Source organism: Zingiber officinale, chromosome 9B, assembly GCF_018446385.1.
Source record: "Zingiber officinale cultivar Zhangliang chromosome 9B, Zo_v1.1, whole genome shotgun sequence".
Classification (NCBI taxonomy): Eukaryota; Viridiplantae; Streptophyta; class Magnoliopsida; order Zingiberales; family Zingiberaceae; genus Zingiber; species Zingiber officinale.
In genome coordinates, this window is record NC_056003.1 from 28,170,700 (window position 1) to 28,194,861 (window position 24,162).

The window sequence follows — 24,162 nt, forward strand, 5'->3', positions numbered from 1 at the left end:
GATATCTTTCCTTATTTGTAGATTGAAAAGAAATTTTAATTTTTAGAGATAACTTTCCTTTTTGGAAATTATCCACATGTTTAAAAGAAAGATTTTAATTTATAAAATTTCCTTTTTATAACCAACCATGAAGGGAAAAATTATTGGAGAATTTTTTTATAAATTTCTAGAAACAAATTAGGAAGTTTTAATTTTTGTTTTAATTAAAACTCTCATTGTTTTGGGGAAAGAGGTGGTCGGCCATTGTAATTGAAAAAAAATATTTTTAATTAAAATAATTTTTCTTTTTCATGGCAAAGGAATTAAGGAAATTTTTATTTAAATTTCCTTATTTGCCAAGACCAAGGATTATAAAAGAGGGGGTAGAGGTGCCTTCATTGCGAACAATTCTATTCTTTTCTTCCTCTCTTTTCCTCCTTGGTGTGGCCAGCCCTAGGGTCTCCTCTTCTCCTTCTTTTCTCTTCCTCCTTTGTGGCCGGTGGCATCAACATAAGGGAAGTCCATGGTGGCCGGTTCTAGCTAGGAGAAGAAGGAGAGAAAGAAGGCTTCGTTTCTAGCATCCCTTGGAGCTTGGTGGTGGTGGCCGGACCTCACCTCTCTTGGAGTTTATGTGGTGGCCGAAACTTGCTTGGAGAAGAAGGGTTTGGGTGGTTCTCATCTCGGAAGATCGTTGCCCACACAACGTCCGAGGTTAGAAGAGGAATACAGTAGAAGATCAAGAGGTTATTTTGGCTTACAAAGGAAGGTATAACTAGTAATTGTTTTCCGCATCATACTAGTTTTTCTTTGTATAGTTATTTTTGGAAATACCAAACACAAGAGGCATATGATTCTAGAGTTTTTGGATTTGTTTCGAACTTGTGTTTCTTTTGTTTTATTTTTCGAATTTGTGATTCGATTGTTCTTTTTGGTTAAACCTAGAGTTATTTATGGAAATTAAATATTAGCTTTCCTTAAAAGGCTTTGTCTAGGCGGTGGTGGGTACTCCCATATCCAAAAAGGTCATGTGCCTCGCCATGCAGTCCTGGAAGCCAATTTTGGAAATTAATATTTAATGGAATTAATAACATAGGTGGATTTGAATCAATAGTGTTAAGTTCCGCTTGCGATTCAAATCTAAACCATTAAGAACATATAAGTTAAATTTGGAATCAATGATGTTAAGTTCCGTCTGCGATTCCTAATTTAATTTCTAAAGAACACAAATAGGTTATTTAAGGAAATGTTCGACACTTGTATAAAAAAAATTTGTACAGTAGAACCGGTACGTTTTCCTAGGACTAACCAACAGGGAAATGATATTACTTATAGTGTGTGTTGTTGATTATAGAAGGAAACTGTGTCCTAGTAATCTAGGTTGATAATGTCCCCAAGAGGAGCTCATAAGGATTGTCATGTTAAACCCTGCAGGTGGACTTAGTCCGACACGACAATAAGGTAAAGTGGTACTGCTCTTGGACTAAGAAATTAATTAAAGTAAGTTGTCAGTAACTCATTTAATTAGTAAACATTTGACATCTTAAACACAGGGAGATTAACACACTCATAATAAGAATGAGCCCAAAACGTAATTTGAGATTGGTGCTGTAATTCAATAATAATTCTTTAGTGGTATGAATTATTATTGATGAAATTAAGTTGGTGTTCGGGGTGAACACGGGAAGCTTAATTTCATCGGGAGACCAAAATCAATTTCTCCTCTCGGTCCCTATCGTAACCTCTTATTTATAAAGTATTATGCCCACCTATATCCACCTTTATACTCATCCTAAGGTGGCCGGCCAAGCCTTGCTTGGAGCCCAAGCAAGGGGTCGGCCAAGTAAATCCTTGGATGAACCAAGTGGTGGCCGGCCCTAGCTTGAGTCCAAGCTTAGGTGGCCGGCCACATCATATTAAAAAGGATTTTATTTTTTAAAATTTTCTTATGTGAATTCCATGGTTTTAAAAGAGAGTTTAAAATTTAAATCTTTCCTTTTTATAGCTTTCTACAAAAGATTAGGAAAAGATATGATATCTTTCCTTATTTATAGATTGAAAGGAAGATTTTAATTTTGAGAAAACTTTTCTTTTTTGTAACCATGTTTATGATTTAAAAGAGAGTTTTAAAATTATAAATTTTTCCTTTTATAAGTTTCTACAAAGAATTAAGAAAAGATTTGATATCTTTCCTTATTTGTAGATTGAAAGGAGATTTTAATTTTAAAGATAACTTTCCTTTTTGGAAGTCATTCACATGTTTAAAAGAGAAATTTTAATTTATATATTTCTTTTATAACCAACCATGAAGGGATAAATTATTAGAGAAATTTTATTTTCAAAATTTTCGGAAACAAATAAGGAAGTTTTAATTTTGTTTAAAACTTGCCTATTATGGAAGCTCTTAAGGTGGCCGGCCATATGTTTTATGAAAAGGAATTTTATTTTAATTAATTAAATTTTCCTTTTCATGGCAAAGGAATTAAGGAAGTTTTTATTTAAATTTTCTTATTTGTCAAGACCAAAGATTATAAAAGAGAGGGTAGAGGAGCCTTCATGGGGGTAAAAAAAACTCTATTCTATTTTCCTCCCTCTCTCTTCCTTGGTGGTGGTCGGCCCTAGAGCTTCTTCTTCTCCTCTTCTCTTCTTCTTTAGTGTCCGGTTTCATCCCTCTCTTGGAGCTCTTGTTGGTGGCCGGTTCTAGCTAGGAGAAGTAGGAGAGAAAGGAGGTTTTGTTTCTTGCATCCCTTGGAGCTTGGTGGTGGTGGCCGAACCTCTACATCCTTGGAGGAGTCTTGGTGGCCGAAACTTGGTGAGGGAGAAGAAGGGCTTGGGTGGTTCTCATCTCGGTAGATCGTTGCCCACACAACATCCGAGATAAGAAGAGGAATACGGTAGAAGATCAAGAGGTCGTTGTATACAAAGAAAGGTATAACTAGTAATTATTTTACGCATCATGCTAGTTCTTCTTTGTATGAATTCCAAACACAAGAGGCATATGATCCTAGAGTTTCGGATTTGTTTCGAAGTTGTGTTTATTTTGTTTTATTTTTCAGATTTGTGATTCGATTGTTCTTTTCGGTTAAACCTAATGTTATTTTAGGAAATTAAATATTGAATTTCTATTAAAGGATTTGTCGAGGCAGTGGTGGATGATCCCATACCCAAGAAGGCCTAGTGTCTCGCCATGTTTGACCTGAGAGCCGATTTTAGAAATAAATATTTAATCAACTTTATAACATAGGTGGATTTGGATCAATAGTGTTAAGTTCCGCTTGCGATCCAAATCTAAACCATTAAGAACAGATAAGTTAAATTTGGAATCAATAATGTTAAGTTCCGTTTGCGATTCCTAATTTAATTTCTAAAGAACATAATAGGTTGTTTAGGAAAGGTTCGACACTTGTACAAATTTTTATACAGTGGAACAGGTACGATCTTCCTAGGACCAACCAACACCTCATTAATCATTTCGAAATCATAAGACAAAATGATTTCATTAAATCTTATATTCCATTATCTTAACACTTGCTTTAACTCATATATAAATTTTTAAGTCTACATACTCTATTCTCTTAGTCTTCGACAATATAACCTTCTGACCATGTCATATAGATTTCCTTATTAAGATTACTATTAAGGAAAACTATTTTTACATTCATTTGATATAATTCTATTTTTACATTCACAACTGAGGAGAATGTCTCTTCAAAATCAATATCCTCCATTTGGGTACATCTTTTTACAATTAGTCAAGCTTTGTATCAATTAATTGATCTATCTGCTTTCCTCTTGATTTTGAGAATCCACTTATTCTCAATAGTCCTTCAGCTCGAAGCAAGATCGACTAAATTTTAAACTTAATTCTTTCTTATAGACTTCATTTTCTTATCTATTTCAACTTTCCATTCTCCTTTAACTGAGTATCTCAAAGCTTCCTTAACAGTTTGAGATTCCTCATCATGAATTAGGAGAATCATTAATGTCTCATTCTCAATATCAAACATTCTCCGAAGAATAATTTGACGACTACTTCTTTGAAGGTTAAGCTATTGAGAAACTAAATTATTCATCGACAAATCACTCCCACTAGGTTGATTAGATTCATGCATCTCTCGTGATACCTCGTCCATTGATAAAAGAACATTATACTCCTCTATTGCAAATAAAGGAATGGTCTTATCAACTTCACCTTTTGTTGGAAACTTAGTTTTAAAAAAAGTAATATCTCTTGACTTTATTTCAGAGATGATTCCATCTTGTTGCTTACCAATGAAGACATAATCCTTATAAGTATCAGAATACCTAATAAAGATACACTTCTTATCCTTGGGTCATAATTTCTATATTTGTGAGTTTTATCATGAATGTATGCAGCTGACCCCCAAGGTCTCAAATTACTTAAATCTATTTTTCTATTTGTTCAATGTTCATATGGAGTAGATGAAATAGATTTAGAAGGCATTCAGTTAAGTAAATATGTTGCAGCTAATAACCATATGTAGAAGTGTTCGATTTCTTCTTTCAGTAACTCTATTTTGCTGTGAAGTTCTAGGGATAGTTAACTATCTAATAATCTCTTCCTCATTATATATTATCTTGAACTGATTAGACAAATATTCACCCCCATGGTCAGTCCGTAAGGTTTTAACCTTATTTCTCAATTGATTATCAACTTCGTTCAAATAATGATTAAAACAATCTAATACTTCAGATTTATCAAAAATCAAATGCACATGATCAAAATGTGTGAAGTCATCAATAAATATAATGAAATAAGAACTTTCATGTTTATCCTTTATATTCATTGAACCATAAATATCTGAATTAATTAATTGTAATGGTGATTCAACCGTAATAGTCTTACCAAATGATTTTCTAATTGCTTTTTCCAACAAGATAATCACATATAGATAAGACAACTTTAGTTTGAGTACCAAGCAAGTCATCTTTAGCTAATCTATTCATTCGTTCTTGTCTTATATATCTTAATCTAGCATGTCAAACTTCATCATTCACATCATCATCGCTAGTAAGAGCAATGTTTGAAAAATAACCATTATTGCCACAATCAATATCTGATTCTACATCAAGAACCATGAAATCATTCGATACATAACCATATCCTATTAACCCAAAGTTAATTCTTAGTTCCACACAATGACTGTAAAAGTTTACACAATAACCAAAATCAAGAAGACTAGTAACGAAAATCAGATTCCATTGAATCTTAGGAGTATACAGGATATCATGTAGAAATAAGGTACGCCTACCAAATAGGTTGAGTTTGCAAGTGCTAACTCCTTCGACTTCAATCCTTGCATTATTTCCCATATACATCCATTTATTGTCAGCTGGTACCCGACGGTATTCCACATATGTAGCTTGATCACGAGCTACATAATTTGTTGCTCTTGAATCTATAATCCATAAAGGATAAGAATCAACAAATAACATTGAACTAGCAACATAATGCTTATAGAAAGAAGATAAATATGGATATACCTTTTTTGACTCAGTATATCCCTGAGCAAAGTAGACCTTCTTGCTACAGTTATAGTAAGTCAGCTTGTTTTTAGATTTTTTTCATACTTCTTGCATTTCTTCTTGATTGAGTCTTACCCATCAATAACACTAGTTTCTTTTTCCCTTTCCCTTTTCTTTCGAGAACCATCTTTTTTTATTCTTAGATTCAGATGCTCCAACAAAACCTTTAAGCTACGTTTGGTAGGGTGTAATCTGTCTTGTAATGTAATCCAGATTACATTACAAAGTTGATTATTTTGTTTGGTTTCATTTTTAACTTGTAATGTAATCTGGATTACAAAATGTAATGAAGTTTTGTAATATGGATTACAAAACAAACACATTGTAATCCGATTACATTACGAGATCACCTTTTAATAAAAATTTGAATGTCAAATATACCCCTAGTCTGTTGTCGCCCATCTTCGCCCGCTGCCACTGCCACCGCCACCGCCCACCACCGCCCCCCCCCCCCGCGGCTGACGATCGACCGGCGACCGACGACGACCGGCCGACGACCTGCTGGCGACCGACGGCCGGCGATGGCCGGCGATCGGCGGCAGCCAACGACCGACGGTAGCGGCCACCGTAAGCTCCGATAGAGATGTAGCGCCCGCTGGTAGTAGTCGTAGGATATTTTTATCATTTTATAATAATACGAATTACATTCCTTATAAAAATAATGGACACCAAACAAAAGAATGTAATCACCTTTGTAATCAAAGATTACATGCATTTCATTACCAAACGTAGTAATGTAATCAAGATTACATTACATTACATTACAAATTTGATTACATTACAAGCTCAATTACATTACGTCCAACCAAACGTAGCCTTAGCTACAAAAGTTTGTCCAGAAATTCTTGCGGATTCTATTCTTTCCGTCTCTAGTTTAACATGGCATAAGACATTAATAAAAGTCTTGATACTTTCATTGTGAGCTAGATTTCTTTTTCATTGTTTCCTAAGAATCAAGAAGGGAGTGGATAACTGCCTAAACCTGTTATTCATCAGTAAACTCATTACCAATAGCCTTTAAATCCCGAATCATATTTGTCATTTCCCTTAGATGTTGGGTTATGAATATTTGGACACTTTTTACAGCTATCGAGCTTATTTGTTAGCTGATGAAGCTTACTCAAGCGGACTCCACTGTATTTTTCTCTCAGGGCAACCCAAACAGCATGAGTTGATGGTAATAGCTCATACTCAAATACTAGGTTATCTATCATTGAACTAATCAATATTGCCTTAACAGTGGAGTTCTTTTTATTCCATGCCTTATAGGCATCAAGATCATGTTTATACTACACTGTAGAACCATTAACAGGTTCTTCCAAAAATTGATTTACGACTTCTAGAATCATATTTTATAGTTATCCCCATATATAATTTCTCCCTTATTGAGTTCGTCTATGATGTTCTTAGTGGTCATGATCTAACATAAATAAACACATTATTCAGTAATTCAGTGTGTTTCAAATATATATAATTTATGATTGACTCAATATTAATTTGAGTTAGTTTACAAAATCAAGTGACAACTTCGTTTCCACTCATCATTCATACGATCCATTCTAAACAACATTGACTAATTATATTATACATATCCCAACAAATGAATTAATCATTAAGTGAACAAATAATGAAATGAACTCATCATTTAAATAAATTAATCATTCTTTTAAAATTATTAACACATAACATTTCTTTTCTAATTTGTTAATATATAACATAACATTTCAAAGACAAAATGGACTAATACTGTTTATATATAACGACAATAATAATAACAAAATTCTTATAAAATAGATAATCTAATACCACTACAACTAGGAAAAATGCTTGTGCAAAGGGAAGTACTATCCTATTTATCCCATACTCGTTTATGATAAAGTCAAGTAGATCAGCTTCAGGATTCTCTATTTGATCCACATTCGAATCCTCTTCTGGATCCTCCTCAGAATCTTTAGGATCCTCCTCAAAATCTTCAGGATTCTATTCTGGATACTCATGGTAAAGTAGTTCCACACACAACTCTAAATATGAGATGCACCCTTCATAGTATCCCTATATATGGTGTGCTATCACCTTGGGATGTCTTGGAAATAATCGAATCAAAGCTCAGATCTTGTAGTTGTCCAAGATTAGAAACTCTTTCTATTCGAGTTTCCAGAACAATTGATTAAGCCATCCAATATGTCCGTGAACTTCGTAAATCGGGTCATAGTCGATCTCCTCAATTGCCTCTCTCAGCTTATTCTGTTGCATATCGTGACGAGTCGTCACACATCGCGAAAGTTGTCGCACATCATGACGAGTCATCTTCGATATCTAGAATTGAAAATAATAATGTTAGTACAAAACTGTTAAATCGGAAACAAAATCGGTTCAATTCAATTCACATATATGCATAGAACAAACACACAAAATCTATAAACAAATAAGAAAAATAAATTTTCTTTATTTGAGGAGCTCCAATTGACTGATATACTGGAACAACCAATTGGGAAACTGGATCTTGAGTATTAGCTTAGTCTATTGTCCTCGTTAGAACTAATATAATTGGATAGAATCCCTTATATCTATGTACTATTGTTGTTTAACGTAAGCTCATTTACGTTAAACAAAAACTTATTGATTAAAGCCAAGTCTATTTGATCAAACTAAGGTTCGTTGGATTAAATCGGACTCATTTGATCAAATATGACATGTTAGAACAAATCTGACTCATTTGATCAAATCTGGAAAGATCTATCCCAATAAATCAAACTATCCCAATTCTTTAATTTTGGCCAATTTTGATTAGCCTAGACCTATTGGATTATACTATTCTAATTAGATTCAATCTTGTTTGATTGAATTAAATTGATATAGTTAAACCAATTAATGATTTGGATTAGATTGGGGTTTAAAAGAATCAACCGGATCTAATTAAACTAATCAATGGTTTGAACTAAACGGGGGTCTGATTGAATCAACTTGGTCTGGTTCAATTAAACCAAACTAGTCAAGTTCAAATACACTGAATCTTTTATTTTATTTTATTTTTAGTTTGATTTTTCACATGAGAAAACTCTTTTTTTTCTTGTTTTCTTTATTTTTTTTAGAAAAATCAAACTTTTTCATTGATGAAGGATTGCATGTGAGATTTTTTTTATTTATTTTGATTTATAAAAATCAAACATTTTCTCACTTACTATGCCTTGTCACGATACCCTTTTCTCACACTGTGCCCTTTTCCCCGCGATAAATATGGTGGTCACCCAATCGTCAACCTTCTAGCACGATTTGTTGGTGCTTGCTGGCCACAGACGCTGGTCACCAGCCACCTGACGTGGTCGCTGACGCTTGTGACAGTCCAAGCGAAGGCATAACTTGATGGAGTACTCCGTCGGCAATTTATTTGACATCAAATAGGGGTAACTTTCATGCTTTTTACAATCTTGGTGCTGGTACTATTGTTGATCTCAAGCATGAAATACAGAAAATGAAATCTGTAAAATGTAAACACTTACAGTGGATTCGCAACGGATCCTGTGTTCTTCGTGAGCGATTGATGATGGTCCCTTGTGACCTTCGTGCTTGTCGTCAGAAGAGCAATCATGGAAGATCGAACTGCCCTTCATAATTCCACAAATCAAATTTCTCTTCTACAAATGAATGAATCAATGACCTTGATCTGCTCTCTCTTGAATGACCTCTCCACCGATTTCCTTGGACACTTTTATGCAAAAGGTAAAGCGACGGTAACATCGCTAATTAAAGAGGAAAATAAAGGGGAAGAGACACCATTTTACTTTCTTAACTCCAACTGTTGATAGTGACCTCACTAGTTCATTGATTTTTTACATTTTAATTGGAAGTTTGGATTTTTTTTTCTTTTCAAATCCATGGGCCAACTTAAGTCTTGTCACGAGTCGGCTTGACCCATATGGGCTAGCCTATTTAAGCCTATTTCTAAATAAGTTGATAAAATTTCAATCCAATATATTTTAATTGTTTGTCGGAATAGATCAAATCTATGGACACGACTCAAATTGATGACTTTAGATAAATATTAAAAAAATTGACTTACATAAGCCTATGTTTACTTCGAACGAAGGAAAGGCGAAAAAATTCCATAGGAAAAGGTAAGAGCAAAGAAAAAAAAAACGAATACACAGAAGAAGGGGAAGATATGACAAAAAAAAGAAAAGAAAAGAAAATAACGTAGAATCATGGGTTTCCTCATGTTCACACTCATCGTTGTAGGGTTGTTGGCCCCGAGTCACGTGCTCACCCTCGTAGGGCCACAAGCCCCACGGTCACTCGCCCGTGCTTGCCCTTGCAAGGCCGTTGGCCTTGCATGCCCGCCTTGGTAGGGACACCGCCCTAGCACACCCACCCTCACAGGGGCACCGACCCAACATGCTCACTCGCCCTCATAGGGCCACCGTCCTCGCTCGCTCACTCACCCTTACTCATGCTCACCCCTCGCTCACCCTTGCGTTAATTGCTAACCCCATGAGTGACCTCCGAGGCCGCTCAATCTCAGGGGGCCGTCAACTCCTTGAGCGGCCTCCAAGGTCACTCGCCTTGGGGGCCGTTAGGCCCGAAAGTGACATTTGAGGTCGCTGCCCTATGTGGGCCACCGACCCCTCAAGCGACCTCCAAGGTCGCTCATGCTCACTTGGTTGTCTCCTTCCTGGCCGTGTGCAATGCTCTCACAGGGCTGTTGGTAAGAAAAGGACATTAAGTAGGGTCGTCGATTACCGTCATGTATTTGTTAGTAGCGGCGGTGAAAAATAAATATGTATGTTGAAATATGGAAGGAGAGAATTACTTTTTGCTCAATTTCAGCGGGAGTAAAAATGATGAAAAAAAATTATCCATCCACCAATTTATAAATTTATTTATCAAATCAAATAAATGAAAAGAAAAGAATTCCTCTTATTGTTTCTTTATTTAGAAAGTCAGCTGAGGAAAGTTTTTGACGATGAAATTTTTTCAGTAGTTTTTATTTCCCTCCTCCTAAGCCAACAAAGCCTAGATTATACTTTAAATTTATTAGGAAAAATAGTTTACCTTCAGAATTAATTAGGAAAAAAAATCGCATTATTATTATTTTGGGACCGTTATCAAATGAATTATAGTGGCTAGATTAGTTAACCCTACATTTTGAAATGACGAGCCGAATGCATAAACCCTAACTCCCTGCTGATCTCGATCCAAATTCCCGTCTTTCTTTCCCTCTCATTTCGATTTTGGATTTGGCGGAGAAAGCAGGCAAGCAAGAGAGATGAGGGAGGAGGAGGTGGAGAGGATGCGAGGAGTGGTGCGTGACTGCGTCAGCAAGCATCTCTACTCGTCAGCCATCTTCTTCTCTGATATGGTGGCGGCGGCAACCGGTGATCCTGCCGACATCTACATGCAGGCCCAGGCTCTCTTCTTAGGTCGCCAGTACCGCCGTGCCCTCCACCTTCTTAATTCTTCCCAGATCGTCCTACGCGACCTTCGGTTTCGCTACCTCGCTGCCAAATGTTTGGTAAACACTCGCTAACACTCACTCCTCTTCTTCGCGTCATCTCATTCTTTGAGGCATTTTTGTTCCAGATAGTTCTTCTTTTTAATCCAGTGTTTCTTATTTGAGCTTGGACACGGATGGCGTGAGCTGGTAATGTTTGTGTTATATCCTTGTTGGTGCATTTTTGTTATCACCAGCAGTTTGATCCTCAATATGTAAAATTTGATGGTGTTACATTATGCAATCCATTTTTTCAGATGGCTCAAGGTTGCGGACCTTTCCGAATTAGGATAATACTCATTAAATTATATCTATTTAACGTGTAATGTTTGTATTTGCATCCCTGACTCTTGTCAGAACAGGAGTTTTTCTCATTATCCCAATCAGCTCTTGGTTATGTAGTAGGCTAAATCATGATAATTATACTTCTTCTGCTTGTTTCTTCTGGATCTACTATTAGAATGATGAAACATTTGAGGAGCAAATTAGGTACTAGAATAACATGGACTACTATGGACCCTTCAGACAATTGTATCCCCAATTTTTGCCACGAGTGAATAATGGTGTTAGCTCGAAATTAACACCTATTTTGGGCTCGTTGGGTCAAAGCTTAGACATGAGTGTAATATGCGTCCAAAATTTCTTAAACTGTTTATATGAATCAATTATTTCAGCGTTTATACCTTGATATTGGCATGGTACCTACTCAAGCAAGTGCATAATCACACGAGTATTCCTACTATAGTTGTGCTAAGGATGTTGAGATGAATGGACTACTCCTATAAAAGATGAAATGGAGATGTTGGCATTCTCGAACAATTAAAGTCTTGCTTTGGTTCTGGAAAAATTTTTCATCTCAGTTTGCAATTTTTAAAAATAAAATAAAGTTATCAAAAACTGGAAAAAACATTTATCACATTATTCACCTCTAATAAATTTAAATGTGCCAAAACAGTCAATTCTAAATATTTATTTAATTCACTTTTCAACTTCCAAATCTATTTTCTAAGAAATAAAAAATGATTTTTAGAAAATTTTCCCAACCAAACAATGCCTAAGAATGCTTCATCTAAAGAACAAATGAGGGCAAACTATATAGTGGTTTGGACTATGTCTAGGGAGTCATCTGTATAACCAATTATTATCACTTGGACAGGGATAGTTGGAGAGATTATACCCCAAACATATTGTGAGAAACAAAAATGTTATTTCATGACTCTTAGCTTGATTGAAATATTATCATCAATATCTCATTGAGTGAACAACCTATGTAATTGGATGTTAATGTGCTTTAGATATTAAGTTTTATATGTCTGTTTTTTCTCATCTACTTCTTGGAAGATTACTGGTTTGCACTATATATAGTTACTTAAAGACCTTTTGAATATTCTATGCTTAACTCTTTATGTTTGATATCATGTCCAAAACTTAATGTTCTTGCCTTTTATTACTGTTTTTCCTTGGGACATTTTTTTTACATCAAGGTGCTTGTGTATTATTTGTTAACTAAAGACCTTTTGAATATTCTGTGCCTAACTCTTTATGTTTGATATCATGTCCAAAGCTTAATGTTCTTGCCTTTTATTGCTGTTTTTCCTTTGGACATTTTTGACATCAAGGTGCTTGTGTATCATTTGTTAACTGTTATCTTGTTCCTGATATGTTTGTTTATCATAAATGAATCTTCACAATCTAATTTTCTATATTTTTCATCTGACTGATATGTTATCGTGTATCTGATACTTTTGCTTATCATATCATAAATAAATCTTCACAATCTACGTTTCTAAATTTTTTAACTAACTGAAATATTTACTGAAATTAGGAAACAAATTTTCACAGTTGAAATGTATGTACATTTTCCTGCTAATTGGAGCATTCTGAAGAACTGAATATATACTTCAATATGTTTTTGTTTAGGAAGAGCTGAAAGAATGGCATCAATGTCTGGCTATGCTTGGTGATGCTAAAGTTGATGAACATGGACATGTTCTTTCACAAAAGGATGGGACGGCAATGTATTTGGATAAAGATGGAGAAGATCATGAAATTAATGTGAGATGTTATTTCCTAAAATTCCTTTTATTGAGAAGGAAATCATTTCTTATGCTCTTTGCCATGCTTCCTGTAGATCACACACCACACTTTCGATAATAAACTTAAAACTTGTTCTTTTGCCTAGGAAACCATTTTTTTTAGCAACATGAACAAAGCCAAAATATTGGTTTCAGATTTGAGCAACAAGAATTTCTATTCCAAATGTGATAGAATCATGACTAGTTAGATAGTCAGAACTTTTTCTCCCGGATAAGTATGCCCTTTCAGTATCTGACTGTCAAAGGTAGTTTATCTTTTCATGACCATTCACCACAATTTACATAGTTTGGCAATGTTATGACCAGGATTTTGACTCCTTTGACCACTAGATTTGTCTTATGCGAGAATCACTTGTGACCAATTTACTAAAGGTCAAATGCCTTGGCACTATTCGTCATCATTCCAATGGGATGCCTACCGTCTGCATTCTATCTCAAATGACCCATTTTGGGCTTGAGAAATTAAATGGCCTGACAGAGGGAGCTAATGATACAGGATTGGCTCCACCCTTGCTAGAACTTCATTCTTCCATAGGATCGGGTAATGCAATGATCCATTTTCTCAAATAACAGAATTCCAATCTAGTGTTTGGAAGTAGCATCAAGAAGCAGCAAACCCAGAAATGTGATAGGGAAACTTTTCATTACCTCTTGGGCTCTGGTCTCAACCCCCAGTATATGCACCAAGTTGGATTAATGAAAACATTCAATCTAGTAGTGAATTTGACTTTAACATGATAAACTTGAGGTTTAAAGTTATCCATGCTCCTTATAAGACAACCAAATCATCATCCACAAACTTCATGTTAGTGAACCTGGCATGTTGGATCACTCTTAATCAAAAGGTAGATTAGAGCCTTGTGTGGCTGAAGCAATGTTGTGCCAAACAGATCATCTAAGGGATTAATAGTTAAAAGAAATTGATCTTTGTGAGAGAAAAATGCTTGGAAACCTTTAGTAGGTTGAATGACCAAATTCCAAAATGAGCTTTATCAGACCGATACAAAGAGGATTATTACTACTTGCCTGGAACAAGTTTAGGAGGAAGTTTCATTTCATATTATTGAATGCTTGTTCAAGGTCTAGTTTCATGGATACGCCATGTTCATATTTCTCATTGGTGTACTAGCTTGTGTACATTGTGGAAGTTAGAACAATCCAAGTGGATTATCTTTTATTGAAAATTGGCTGGAATTCACCTTCTTCTTTTGCTCCAACTTTGTGAGAGTGAAATGAAAGCTCCATTCAACCTCAGAAGATTTTTATCTGTGTGATTATCACATTCCTCAAAAAGAATGGGTAGATCTTGGTACATCACACCTCACTCTATGAGAATAACTTACTGAGAAATTGTTGGTTTGGTTTTGCCTTTGGAAGTTATTCTATGGTAATTCTTTTTTCTTTTAAATTAAACTTACATGTCAAATACTTAAAATTCAGCTTCACTTTATCCATTATAAAAGAGCATTGTAGTTGACCTTGGGAAGTATATACACTCCTTTCAAAAATCAGAGATATGCTATTTATAGTGTGGTGGCTGAGTTTGTCATTGCATTTGAATTTCAAAAATGCATTTAGAAAATGCACTTGTGCTAAAGTGGATTGGGTGAAAGTTGTTTAGTGTTTGATAGTCCATATCTCAAATTGCTTTGCAGCCTATAGTGTTTGGTGAAAGTGTGTTTAGAAAGCACTTTTCACTTTAAAATACACGGATAATATACCAATTAATGAGAATTATTATCATCATTAATTAATTCTAAACAGATTATATATTTACATCTCAACTTTTATTTTTATCAATATTTTAATGATTTATGTTTACTTCATTAAACAATGCATATATTCATTAGTTTATTAAACAATATTTTGATTTTTTTTTAAATTTAGACATTTTAACATACAAATAATAGTTTATATTTTAATTTATTTGTTTTAATAAATATTGATTCAAATACTAACTGTAAGTTAAATATATTTTGTAATATAACGTAAAATTATACTTATATTACTATTATCAATATTTGTATTAATATTAACTTTCCACACAATTTTTATACATTGAGTCTTCGGAGCAATTAAAAATTACTTTGGGAAGTAGCTTTTGGAATGCACACTTTCTACCTGCATTGAAAAAGTAACTTTGAGAATATAGTAATTTGAGTAAAAGAACTTTAGTCATAAATTTACCAAACACCTTAACTTCCAGAGCCTTTGCCTCAAAAGAATTTTGGGAAAGTATTCGTAAATCTAACTGATGTCCAATTGCTTAGATGCCTGACTCCATCTCAAAATCAATCGCTGTAGCTCTCCCCATGTAATTGATGGATGATAACAATATTTCTATCCATGTTTGTGAGTCATTTTCCTTGGCTCTTTGCCTCCACTACCCATCCTCATACTCAATAGTTTCTGCTTATCTTTATTCTTGCCATGTAGATTCTTTTTCCAAAATCCCGGGTCTAAGTTTGGCTGCATACTGCTTTTCAACTTGGTTTTCCAGATCCAATGTCAATATTCAATGGTAATCTGTCCAGATTCTCTATGAAGTTTAATACTATTGTTGTAACTTGGAAGCTGTTAGTTGAAGGTTTATTTCACCAATGTAATGATCATTTTATCAGGTGCTCTTCTTTGATTATGAGTTCAATTAACCAAGGTTTATTGACTATGATTGACTGCTCAAAGTGGATTAGGTATTAAAGCTGAAGATTCATCTATGTTGTCCCTTTTTGTGATTGATTTTTATCTCATACATATGATTCTTTAGGAATCCTATTCTCAAAAGGAATGGGGTTTTCACACTTGAATCATGCAGATAAATGAAGATTAAGTAGTTCTCACTTTCCAAAAATTTTCTGCTCATAGAATCCTAATGTTTTTGTGTACATCACTTGTATTGTTTGTATCAGCTTGCTTCAGATTTCCTAAGACTTGAATCTGCAACAATTTTGTTGAATTTGAATCGCCTCTGCCTTTTTTGAAGCTAATTTTCTTACGATCCCTCACTAAAGCTTTCTTTTCTGAATCAGATTATCTCTGCAATTTGTTTTTTACGTGGCAAGGCATATGAGGCTTTGGAAAATCGCGCTCAAGCCAGACAATGGTGAGAGTATTATTCTCAAATTTACTTACGCAGCTTGTTGTATTGTTGTATATTCTGTCTATTGAATTTCTCATCTTTTAGACTTTGAAGTGAGTTAAGCCTTTTATGTACACTAAGGTGCTTTCCTTTAAATAAATCACTAATTATGCGCGTTAGAATTTGTGCTAGTTGAATACAGATCTAATCGTTGATTAATCTTTGAAGTTACTTTTTTTTCTTGAACAAAACATTTCATTTGAAAACACACCAACTGGTCGAATGGACGCCATTTATCACTTTCTTTGAACACATAACTGCATAGAGAAATGGATTGATGATTGGATCACACTCCTAATTACATTGAGTGTAAAACACAGAATTGCTACATGTCTTAGTGCTCCAAATAAAATCTGACGTAATAGTATCTGAATAACTTAAAACAAATCACATGTTGGCCTTCATTATGGACCTAAGGACCTAGTTATACATACAACATGGTGTAGGTGTAAAATTGCTAAAAAAATTTATTACTACTCCAACAGAGTCTCTCATAATGGAGTTGTGAATAGCCTAAAAAAAAATCCTTTACTATTGGCTTATGGTTCTAATTATACATAATTTAAATATAGATAAAGGTAGAGGGGACTATCAAGGTAAGGAACCTTAATAATTTCCCATTAGCTTGTTCATGCTATCAAAATTACCATGACCTTGGGATATCGTCTTCTTCCAGACTTTGACATACTATTTTAATGCCCCAAAGTTTACTTCTACTTATAACCTTATCCTCGTGCAAAAGCTACTATGAACATCACCTCTGCACAACCTATCCTGTATGTTATGAAAGAAATTCGTGTTTTTAGACACCATGGAGTTATTGACTTATATAGAGGAGGATATACAGCATAATTACAATAATACCCCTAGTTATGTTACAATATTCTAACACTCCCCCTCAAGCTGGAGAATATAGATCATATGTACCAAGCTTGTTACATATGTAGTCAATTCGGGGACCTCTACTTAGTGAATATATCTGCTAGTTGATCATGTGAGTTGACAAAACTAGTAGATATTTCTCCCGATATGACTTTCTCTCTAACAAAGTGACAGTCAACTTCAATATGTGGTTGTCACATATAAGTGACATTTGTATAACCTCCCCAAACCTGAGTTCCTGAAGCAACCACGTCACAGGCGATTCTTTGAGGAAGAGATGCAGAAGGGACACCTTGCCGGAGCAAAATCACTCAGACAAGGAAACCCTAGATTGAGCCGCCTGTCCCTTGAACCGAGAGATGTGCGAACTCACTGCCGCCGCTGGAGCAGAACCACCGCTCCGGACTCCGGTAGAGAGCCTTAAGAAGAGGTTGTTATCACTGTCGTCGCCAGGTTCTGGGGTACACCAAAACAGCGAGGAGGTCATGTCTTTAAGCCACCTCGCGAGAGAGATCGAGAGCGGCCACGACGATGTGGAACAGGAAGGAGACCACTCCCCCCGGGGCGACGAGGCTTAGAGGCGGGTCCAGATCGTGGCGTCTTGCCTAACGGAGGAGGCGAGGCGAGGGCTCAGCAGAGAGGCAGATGCGGAGGTGGAGCAGAGATAGCAGCCACCGGTTGAGAACGATACGTCGGAGATGCCCTCGAGGTGAAGAACTCACCAGAGAACCAACTCCGATGAGATGAAGATCGAAGCTCGCCGCTGCCGCCGCTCATTGTGGAAACCCTAGCCCTTGCAACCCGCCGTCCGTCACCGTTGGAGAAATCGTGAAGGAGAGGGGCGTCGGGAGGAAGAACGCGCACAGTGCAAGAAGAAAAGAAAAACAAGCCTTGTGCATGTGTAAGAGAGAGAGGAACGACGACGGAAAGAAATTAGGGTTTCTTAAAAACTTGGCTCTGATACCATGTTATGAAAGAAATCCGTGTTTTTAGACACCACGGAGTTATTGACTTATATAGAGGAGGATATACAGTATAATTATAATAATACCCCTAGTTATGTTACAATATTCTAACACTGTACAAGTAACCCACCTCCATGCAACTGAGCTAGTCAAAGCAACTCACCTCCTTGCAAGTGATCTATCGAGAGCCTTTGTGTGAGTGATCCACTCACATTTCTTGCTTCTCTATGCGAGTTTAAACCTTCTAGTGAGACCACCTCTGCTTGAGAGTCGAGAACTTCCTTTAAGCCATCCTTTGATGCCATAAGCTTCATCTACTTCTCCCTTCTACTTGACAATGCTCCTTGTACCTTTTCTAATGTTGCCTATGCAAACCTTGCTAGCAAAAACAACACATGTGGACACCCCACCATGTGGCCTAAATAAGTCTTACCTCTGTGAGCGCTAACAACTATGGAAACAACTTCCTTTTTGCAATCGGAACGATTTCAGTCAACCTGAAACTTGATGCGGGCAATGGAAAAGCGATAGCCAATGAAAAATGGTCATCAGATAATATTTCATCTAGGCGATCACATAAGTAGTGCAATCGATTGGAACATCAGTGAAGCCACTATATAAAGGGTTTCAAAAGAGACAAAAAATTCATCAACAAATACATACATTCAATCAACAATCAATCAAGAGTTGCTTCTATTCAACCCTAGATGAGTGTTGCTGCATTCAGGGCTTTCAAAGGGCAATCAACAACGATGAAGCAACCACATTCTTCATTTTGTAATTTTTATTTATTTCACTTTCATTATTGTTGCTTGCTTTTTATATTTTTACATTGGTGAAAGAACATGATTTGTAAGAGGTTTCTCCATCCTTCGGAAGGTGTCCGATAAGGAGAAAAGTAAAGCACTTGCATTCAGACTCATAGGCCGTGGAGTAGGAACATGAGGTTTAGAACCACGTAAAAAATTAGGCATTGTGTGCTTGTGTTTTTCTTATTTAATGTCTTCTTTATTTTTGCTGTGCACAAACGATTGTAGATAAGTGCGATCAATGAAAAGAAAATGCGAATGACTATTCACCCCCTTTTAACTATGTACACGATCCTACAATTGGTATTAGAGCTAGGCGGGCTCTTGATCAGATTGACAACCTTTTGAGAACGAGATTAAAGAGGAAGAAGAAGGAGAACTCACCAGAGCTCATGAAGTTCGCAGATGGGTTTGGCTACGACACCAGAATGCCACCACCCTTTGGATCGGGTGACTTCGACCTGTGGAGAACGAGGATGAAGGTCTTTCTACAAGAAAAGACTTTAAAAAATTTTCAAAAATGATTTTGAAAAATTCTTTTCCAAAAATATTATAAAAAGTTTTCTAAAATGATTTTGAAAAAGTCTTTGAAAATAGTTTTTTGAAAGACTTTATTTTTTTTCGAAAATACTTTAGAAAAGGGCTTTGAAAAAGAGTTTGAAAATATTGTTTTCAAAAAGGGTTTTTGAAAAAACTTTAAAAATATTTTCGAAAAAGGTTTTGAAAATATTTTTGAAAAATGAATTTAAAAATTGACTTTGAAAATACTTCCTCAAATAATTATGTTGGAATTATTTTTGAAAAATGACTTTGAAAATTGGTTTTGAAAATATTATTCAAAATGTTTTGAAAATGGCTTTGGAAATATTCTTGATTTTTTTTTTTCAAAAAAGTGTTTTTGAATTTTTTTTAAAATTATCTTGAAGAAATCTTTCAAAAAGTGTTTGAAAATATTTTTAATTTTTTTTCAAAAACTTATTTTGAAAATTTGTCTTGGAAACATTTTTCAAAAGTTGTTTTGAAAACCGTTTTCAAAAATGTTTTAAAAATAATTTTCAAATTGTGTTTTCTAAATTTTTGTATGATTTTTTTTTAAATATTTCAAATTATGTTAAAAATATTTTTCGAATGGTTTTAAAAATGTTCTCTAAAAAAATATGTTAAGGGGGAGTATTTAATGTTGAAAGTTAAGGAAATTCTTAAAGGTAAGGGAAATTTCGATCCTCTTTGAAAACGGAAGAATGAAGAATTGAAGGGGATGTTAAGGTTCAATGTTGAACTTTTAACTCCAGGCTATGAAAGTTGGAATTTCTTTAGGAATTTTAGGTGAAGGGGATATTGTTGGTGCAATAACTAAGGGGAAGTCCTTAGTCTAATAGAGGGTTGGAAAAAGGGAGAGGTAACAAGTCATAAGCTCAAGATTGAGCTTTGGACAAATTATTAAAAAAAAGGAAAATATAAGTAAGAAACCTATACTTAAGACTTGGCATTAATTTTGGTGATCCTTTTTGATGTATGCCAAAGGGGTTTAAGTTAGGAAACCCTTCATTTATGCTTTTGCATAAGATGTGAAGAGTTGGGTTAATGGGTTAGCCCAATTTAAACATATTATCAAAAATCAAAAAGGGAAGATTGTTGGTGTAATCGACCTTTGGTCTAGGTTAACCAAGTTTGAATAAGATTTCAATGTTTAATCAATATATTTGATGGTTGAGTGAGATGTCAAGTTGGTTAAGGTTGATCGGATACTTGATGGTAGAGAAGTCAAGTGACTCAGGTAGACTAGACACTTGACATTAGTTAGAACTTAGAAGTCCGATTTGAATTGACATTTGGAAGTTCAAGTGAGTTAAGGTCGACTAGATACTTGTTTGATAGGATGTGTTGACAGATTAAGGTTGACCTAAGGTTAGGTGTAGGTGAGGAAATTCAGGCAAGTCAAAGGTGTTCGGATAACTGACAAGTGGAAGAGTTATGAAAGAGTGAATTCTAGGCAGGTGTGGAATTTCCTCGAGAAGTGAACTCTAGGCAGGTGTGGAAGTCGTGGAGGAGTGAATTCTATGTGGTATGGAAGTCCTAGAGGAGTGAACTCTAGGCAGGTGTGGAAGTCCTGGTAGGTCAGGTAGACTAGATTACCATACAGGTAGGAAGTCCTAATAGGTCAGATACACCATATACCAAGTAGGCTAGAAGTCCTAGTAGGTTGAATAGATTCTAAGTAGGTAAGAAGTCTTGGTAGGTCAAACAAACCAGATACCAGTTGGGTAGGTCGAACAAACATGTTTATGTGTTGTATGCTTGTTTGGACTAATTTATTTATAACTAGAAAAATTTCGGAAGAGTTTCTGGTTGACTGCGGCTCCAGGCGACCATAAAATTGATCCAAGCGACTAGATAAGCCAATAAGCTTAGAACTCAGTCCAATAAATTGTGTCCGGGGGACCGCAAGACTGGAAGACTTAGTCATCCCAGAAACCGTAGCTTATGTAAATGGAGAAGCTTACATGGAGAACATTCCATGCGACTGAAAAGGTTTTTTGTGTAACTAGAAAGACTCTGGTTGATCAGGAACATGATGCGAGCGACCAGAGAAAGGATAACTGGAAAACAGATAAGTAGACTTATCTGATTGACAAAAACATAAGTGAAGCCACTATATAAAGGGCTTCGAAGGAGACCAGAAAATCATCAAGAAATACATACATTCAATCAACAGTCAATCAAGAATTGCTTCTGTTCGTCCGGGAAGAGTGCTGCTGCATTCAAGGATTCCAGAGAGCAATCAACAACAATCAAGCAACCATGTTCTTCATTTGTAATTTTTATTTATTTCACTTTCATTAGTGTTGCTTGGTTTTTGTACTTTTGTATTGTTGTAAGAAAAGGACTTTTAAGAGGCTTCGCCTCGGAAGGTATTCAGCAAGCAGAAAAATAGTGGACTTGTGTTTTTCTTATTTATTGTGATCTTTATTTCTTCTGTGCACTAATGTTTGTAGACAAGCATGATCAACAAAAAGAAAATGTGAATGGATTTTCACTCTCCTCTAGCTGCGTACATGATCCCACAATATATTCTTTTCCTTGGGGCCTTTGGTGGATTTGATCCTCATCTGTTATTTTCTTGTTATGACTCGATGCCTAAGTGTGCACGCTTTTCTCACACGACACCAAATCTATTATGCTCAGGGCGCAACACATAATATCGTTTTGTCAAATTTTATTAATAATCTAGATCAAATTACAACGAGAGCATGTAGCTAGATGAGTACAAGTTTGGCGTGGCCTAGCAGTTCTGCTCTGACTGGAAGTGACACTTTGTCTCCGGAGGGGGATCATAGGTGGCTTGAGGTTTTTCCCAAAGTAGATTAGAATTGGATGTTTGCTTCAGGGTGATGCCACTCAATATGAGGTGGCTTGGGTCTTGATGAGCCTTGCCATGATTAGTCTGAAGAGAGGAGACTTGGCTTGGTCTAAGGTTCGAGCGCATGACTCCTATTGTCCCTTCCAATAAAAGGCAATCTCTCTTTCTCGCTGCAAATCTGCCACATGGTTACCCGGCGGCTACACCCTGGGGCTGGCTATCTCTCTTTCTTTTTTTTTTTGGATAAGGTAAATTATATATATGGAGCGAAAGGAAATGTACAGCAACCTATGGCGCATGGCTATCTCTCTTTCTTGCCCTCACAGATGGTGTAAGCTCTCTAAAGGCTGTAATGGCTGAGGGAAATTTTGTGCAGGATGTCCTCTCTATGATGGATGGACTATTTTTATTGGCTCGAGAAAGGTGCACTGGTCAGTCTTTAGGCACCACACACTAGGTAGAGTTGGTGGAGATTCATGGCTTGCGTTGTTCTTACATTGAATTCCATCTAGATTGTACACATGGGACCCATCTAGCAGTCACAATCTTCTAGAAACCTGCTGTGTTATTTTTCCATGTTAGTGTACAGATACAGTTTGTGTAGACTCTCACATATAACCAATTTATGCTAGAATAGACAATCAAATATCTTGGATGATCAAGAAACAAACTAAAGTGACTAGGTCAAGTGCAAATTAACTCTAGGCACATGTTGATGAATATGTTGGATATGATTTTACTTTATCAATGAAGCTATAGTGTGATAATCATACTACTATGTATCTTGCTTCTAATCCCATTTTTCATGAGAGGATGAAATACAAAGATTATCTTTTTTATTATGGGAAGCTGCAAACTAAGATGATTATCACTTTGTCTGTGAATTCTAATGATTAATTAATAGATTGCTAAGTTTTTTGAGAGATCCTCTAATTCTATATTTGTAAAGTATTTTGAAATGGATTGGCAGGGAATCATATATATATATATATATTGTTATGCTATGGACGAAGTCATGCGGACTTCGTCCGCGCTAGCCTGATTTTTTTTAAGATCCCGGTTATACCAATAAAATGTTGTCTTTAGGATTTAGGGGTTGGGTTATAGTATTAAACACAAAAAAATTTTCAAACTGATTTTTTTTTGAGGTTTGCATGGGGTGTGTGCGGTAAGGTCCTTAGGGTAATATTGCGCGCTCTCTCTCTTTCTATATATATATATATATATATTTATATCAACCAGACATGATTAATGTTGCTAGCACTTGGATGAAGGTTCATCTGTCATCATATGTTAATTTTCAGATCACAAATAGAGTAATCTCAATTCTATGTTTTTTCTCTTCTTACATCCAAGTTTTTGCTTTCCTCTGCTCTGCCTGCTCTAATCCATCCAGTCCAGTCCAGGCAAAGGCTCTTATTCAGAGTGGTTTAAGCTTTGAGTCCCAGCTGCTTTATTTAGGCTAATGAAGTACGTTATTGAAATTAAAGCATATGGCTAGATATGTCATGGATGAAAGTTTCTATTATGTCTAATTTATTTAACACACATCATTTGTGCTCTAACATTCTTATGGTTAATGCAAATTTTAATATTGTGTTTGCCATAGCTGAATACTTAAATAGTTTATGCTGGTGAGGAGCTGATAATTGCTTTTGTTTAAAATACTTTATCCCTGTATAAAAAAGAGGTAATTTGAAGCTGATAGATTTTTGGAAATGCAAGGGGATATGGAGGGAATTTTGACCGCCTCCACTTGAGAACACAGTGAACTGTCAATGGTGCACATTAATTGGTGAAAAGAGCTGAAGCACAATGGGGTTGGAGCTCAGGCACTAAATACAGCCTCACTGTTTGTCTTCAACCTGATTGTATATACAATTACCATTTTAAAAGAGG

At 35.6% G+C, this 24,162-nt stretch overlaps 1 protein-coding gene across 2 annotated transcripts in view; it reads left to right on the top strand.

The window, feature by feature from the left end:
* Positions 1-10,617: 10,617 nt before the first annotated feature.
* Positions 10,618-24,162, top strand: part of LOC122024895 (anaphase-promoting complex subunit 6-like) — a 33,675-nt gene continuing 20,130 nt past the window's right edge. Inside the window, exons 1-3 of one of the 2 annotated variants that reach the window (XM_042583622.1) lie at positions 10,618-11,032; positions 12,932-13,066; positions 16,137-16,210. In XM_042583622.1, coding sequence (XP_042439556.1) covers positions 10,787-11,032; positions 12,932-13,066; positions 16,137-16,210 — 455 coding nt within the window. In that variant the 5' untranslated portion in view covers positions 10,618-10,786. The remainder of the gene's footprint in view (positions 11,033-12,931; positions 13,067-16,136; positions 16,211-24,162) is intronic. The other variant, XM_042583621.1, reaches the window with a different exon arrangement.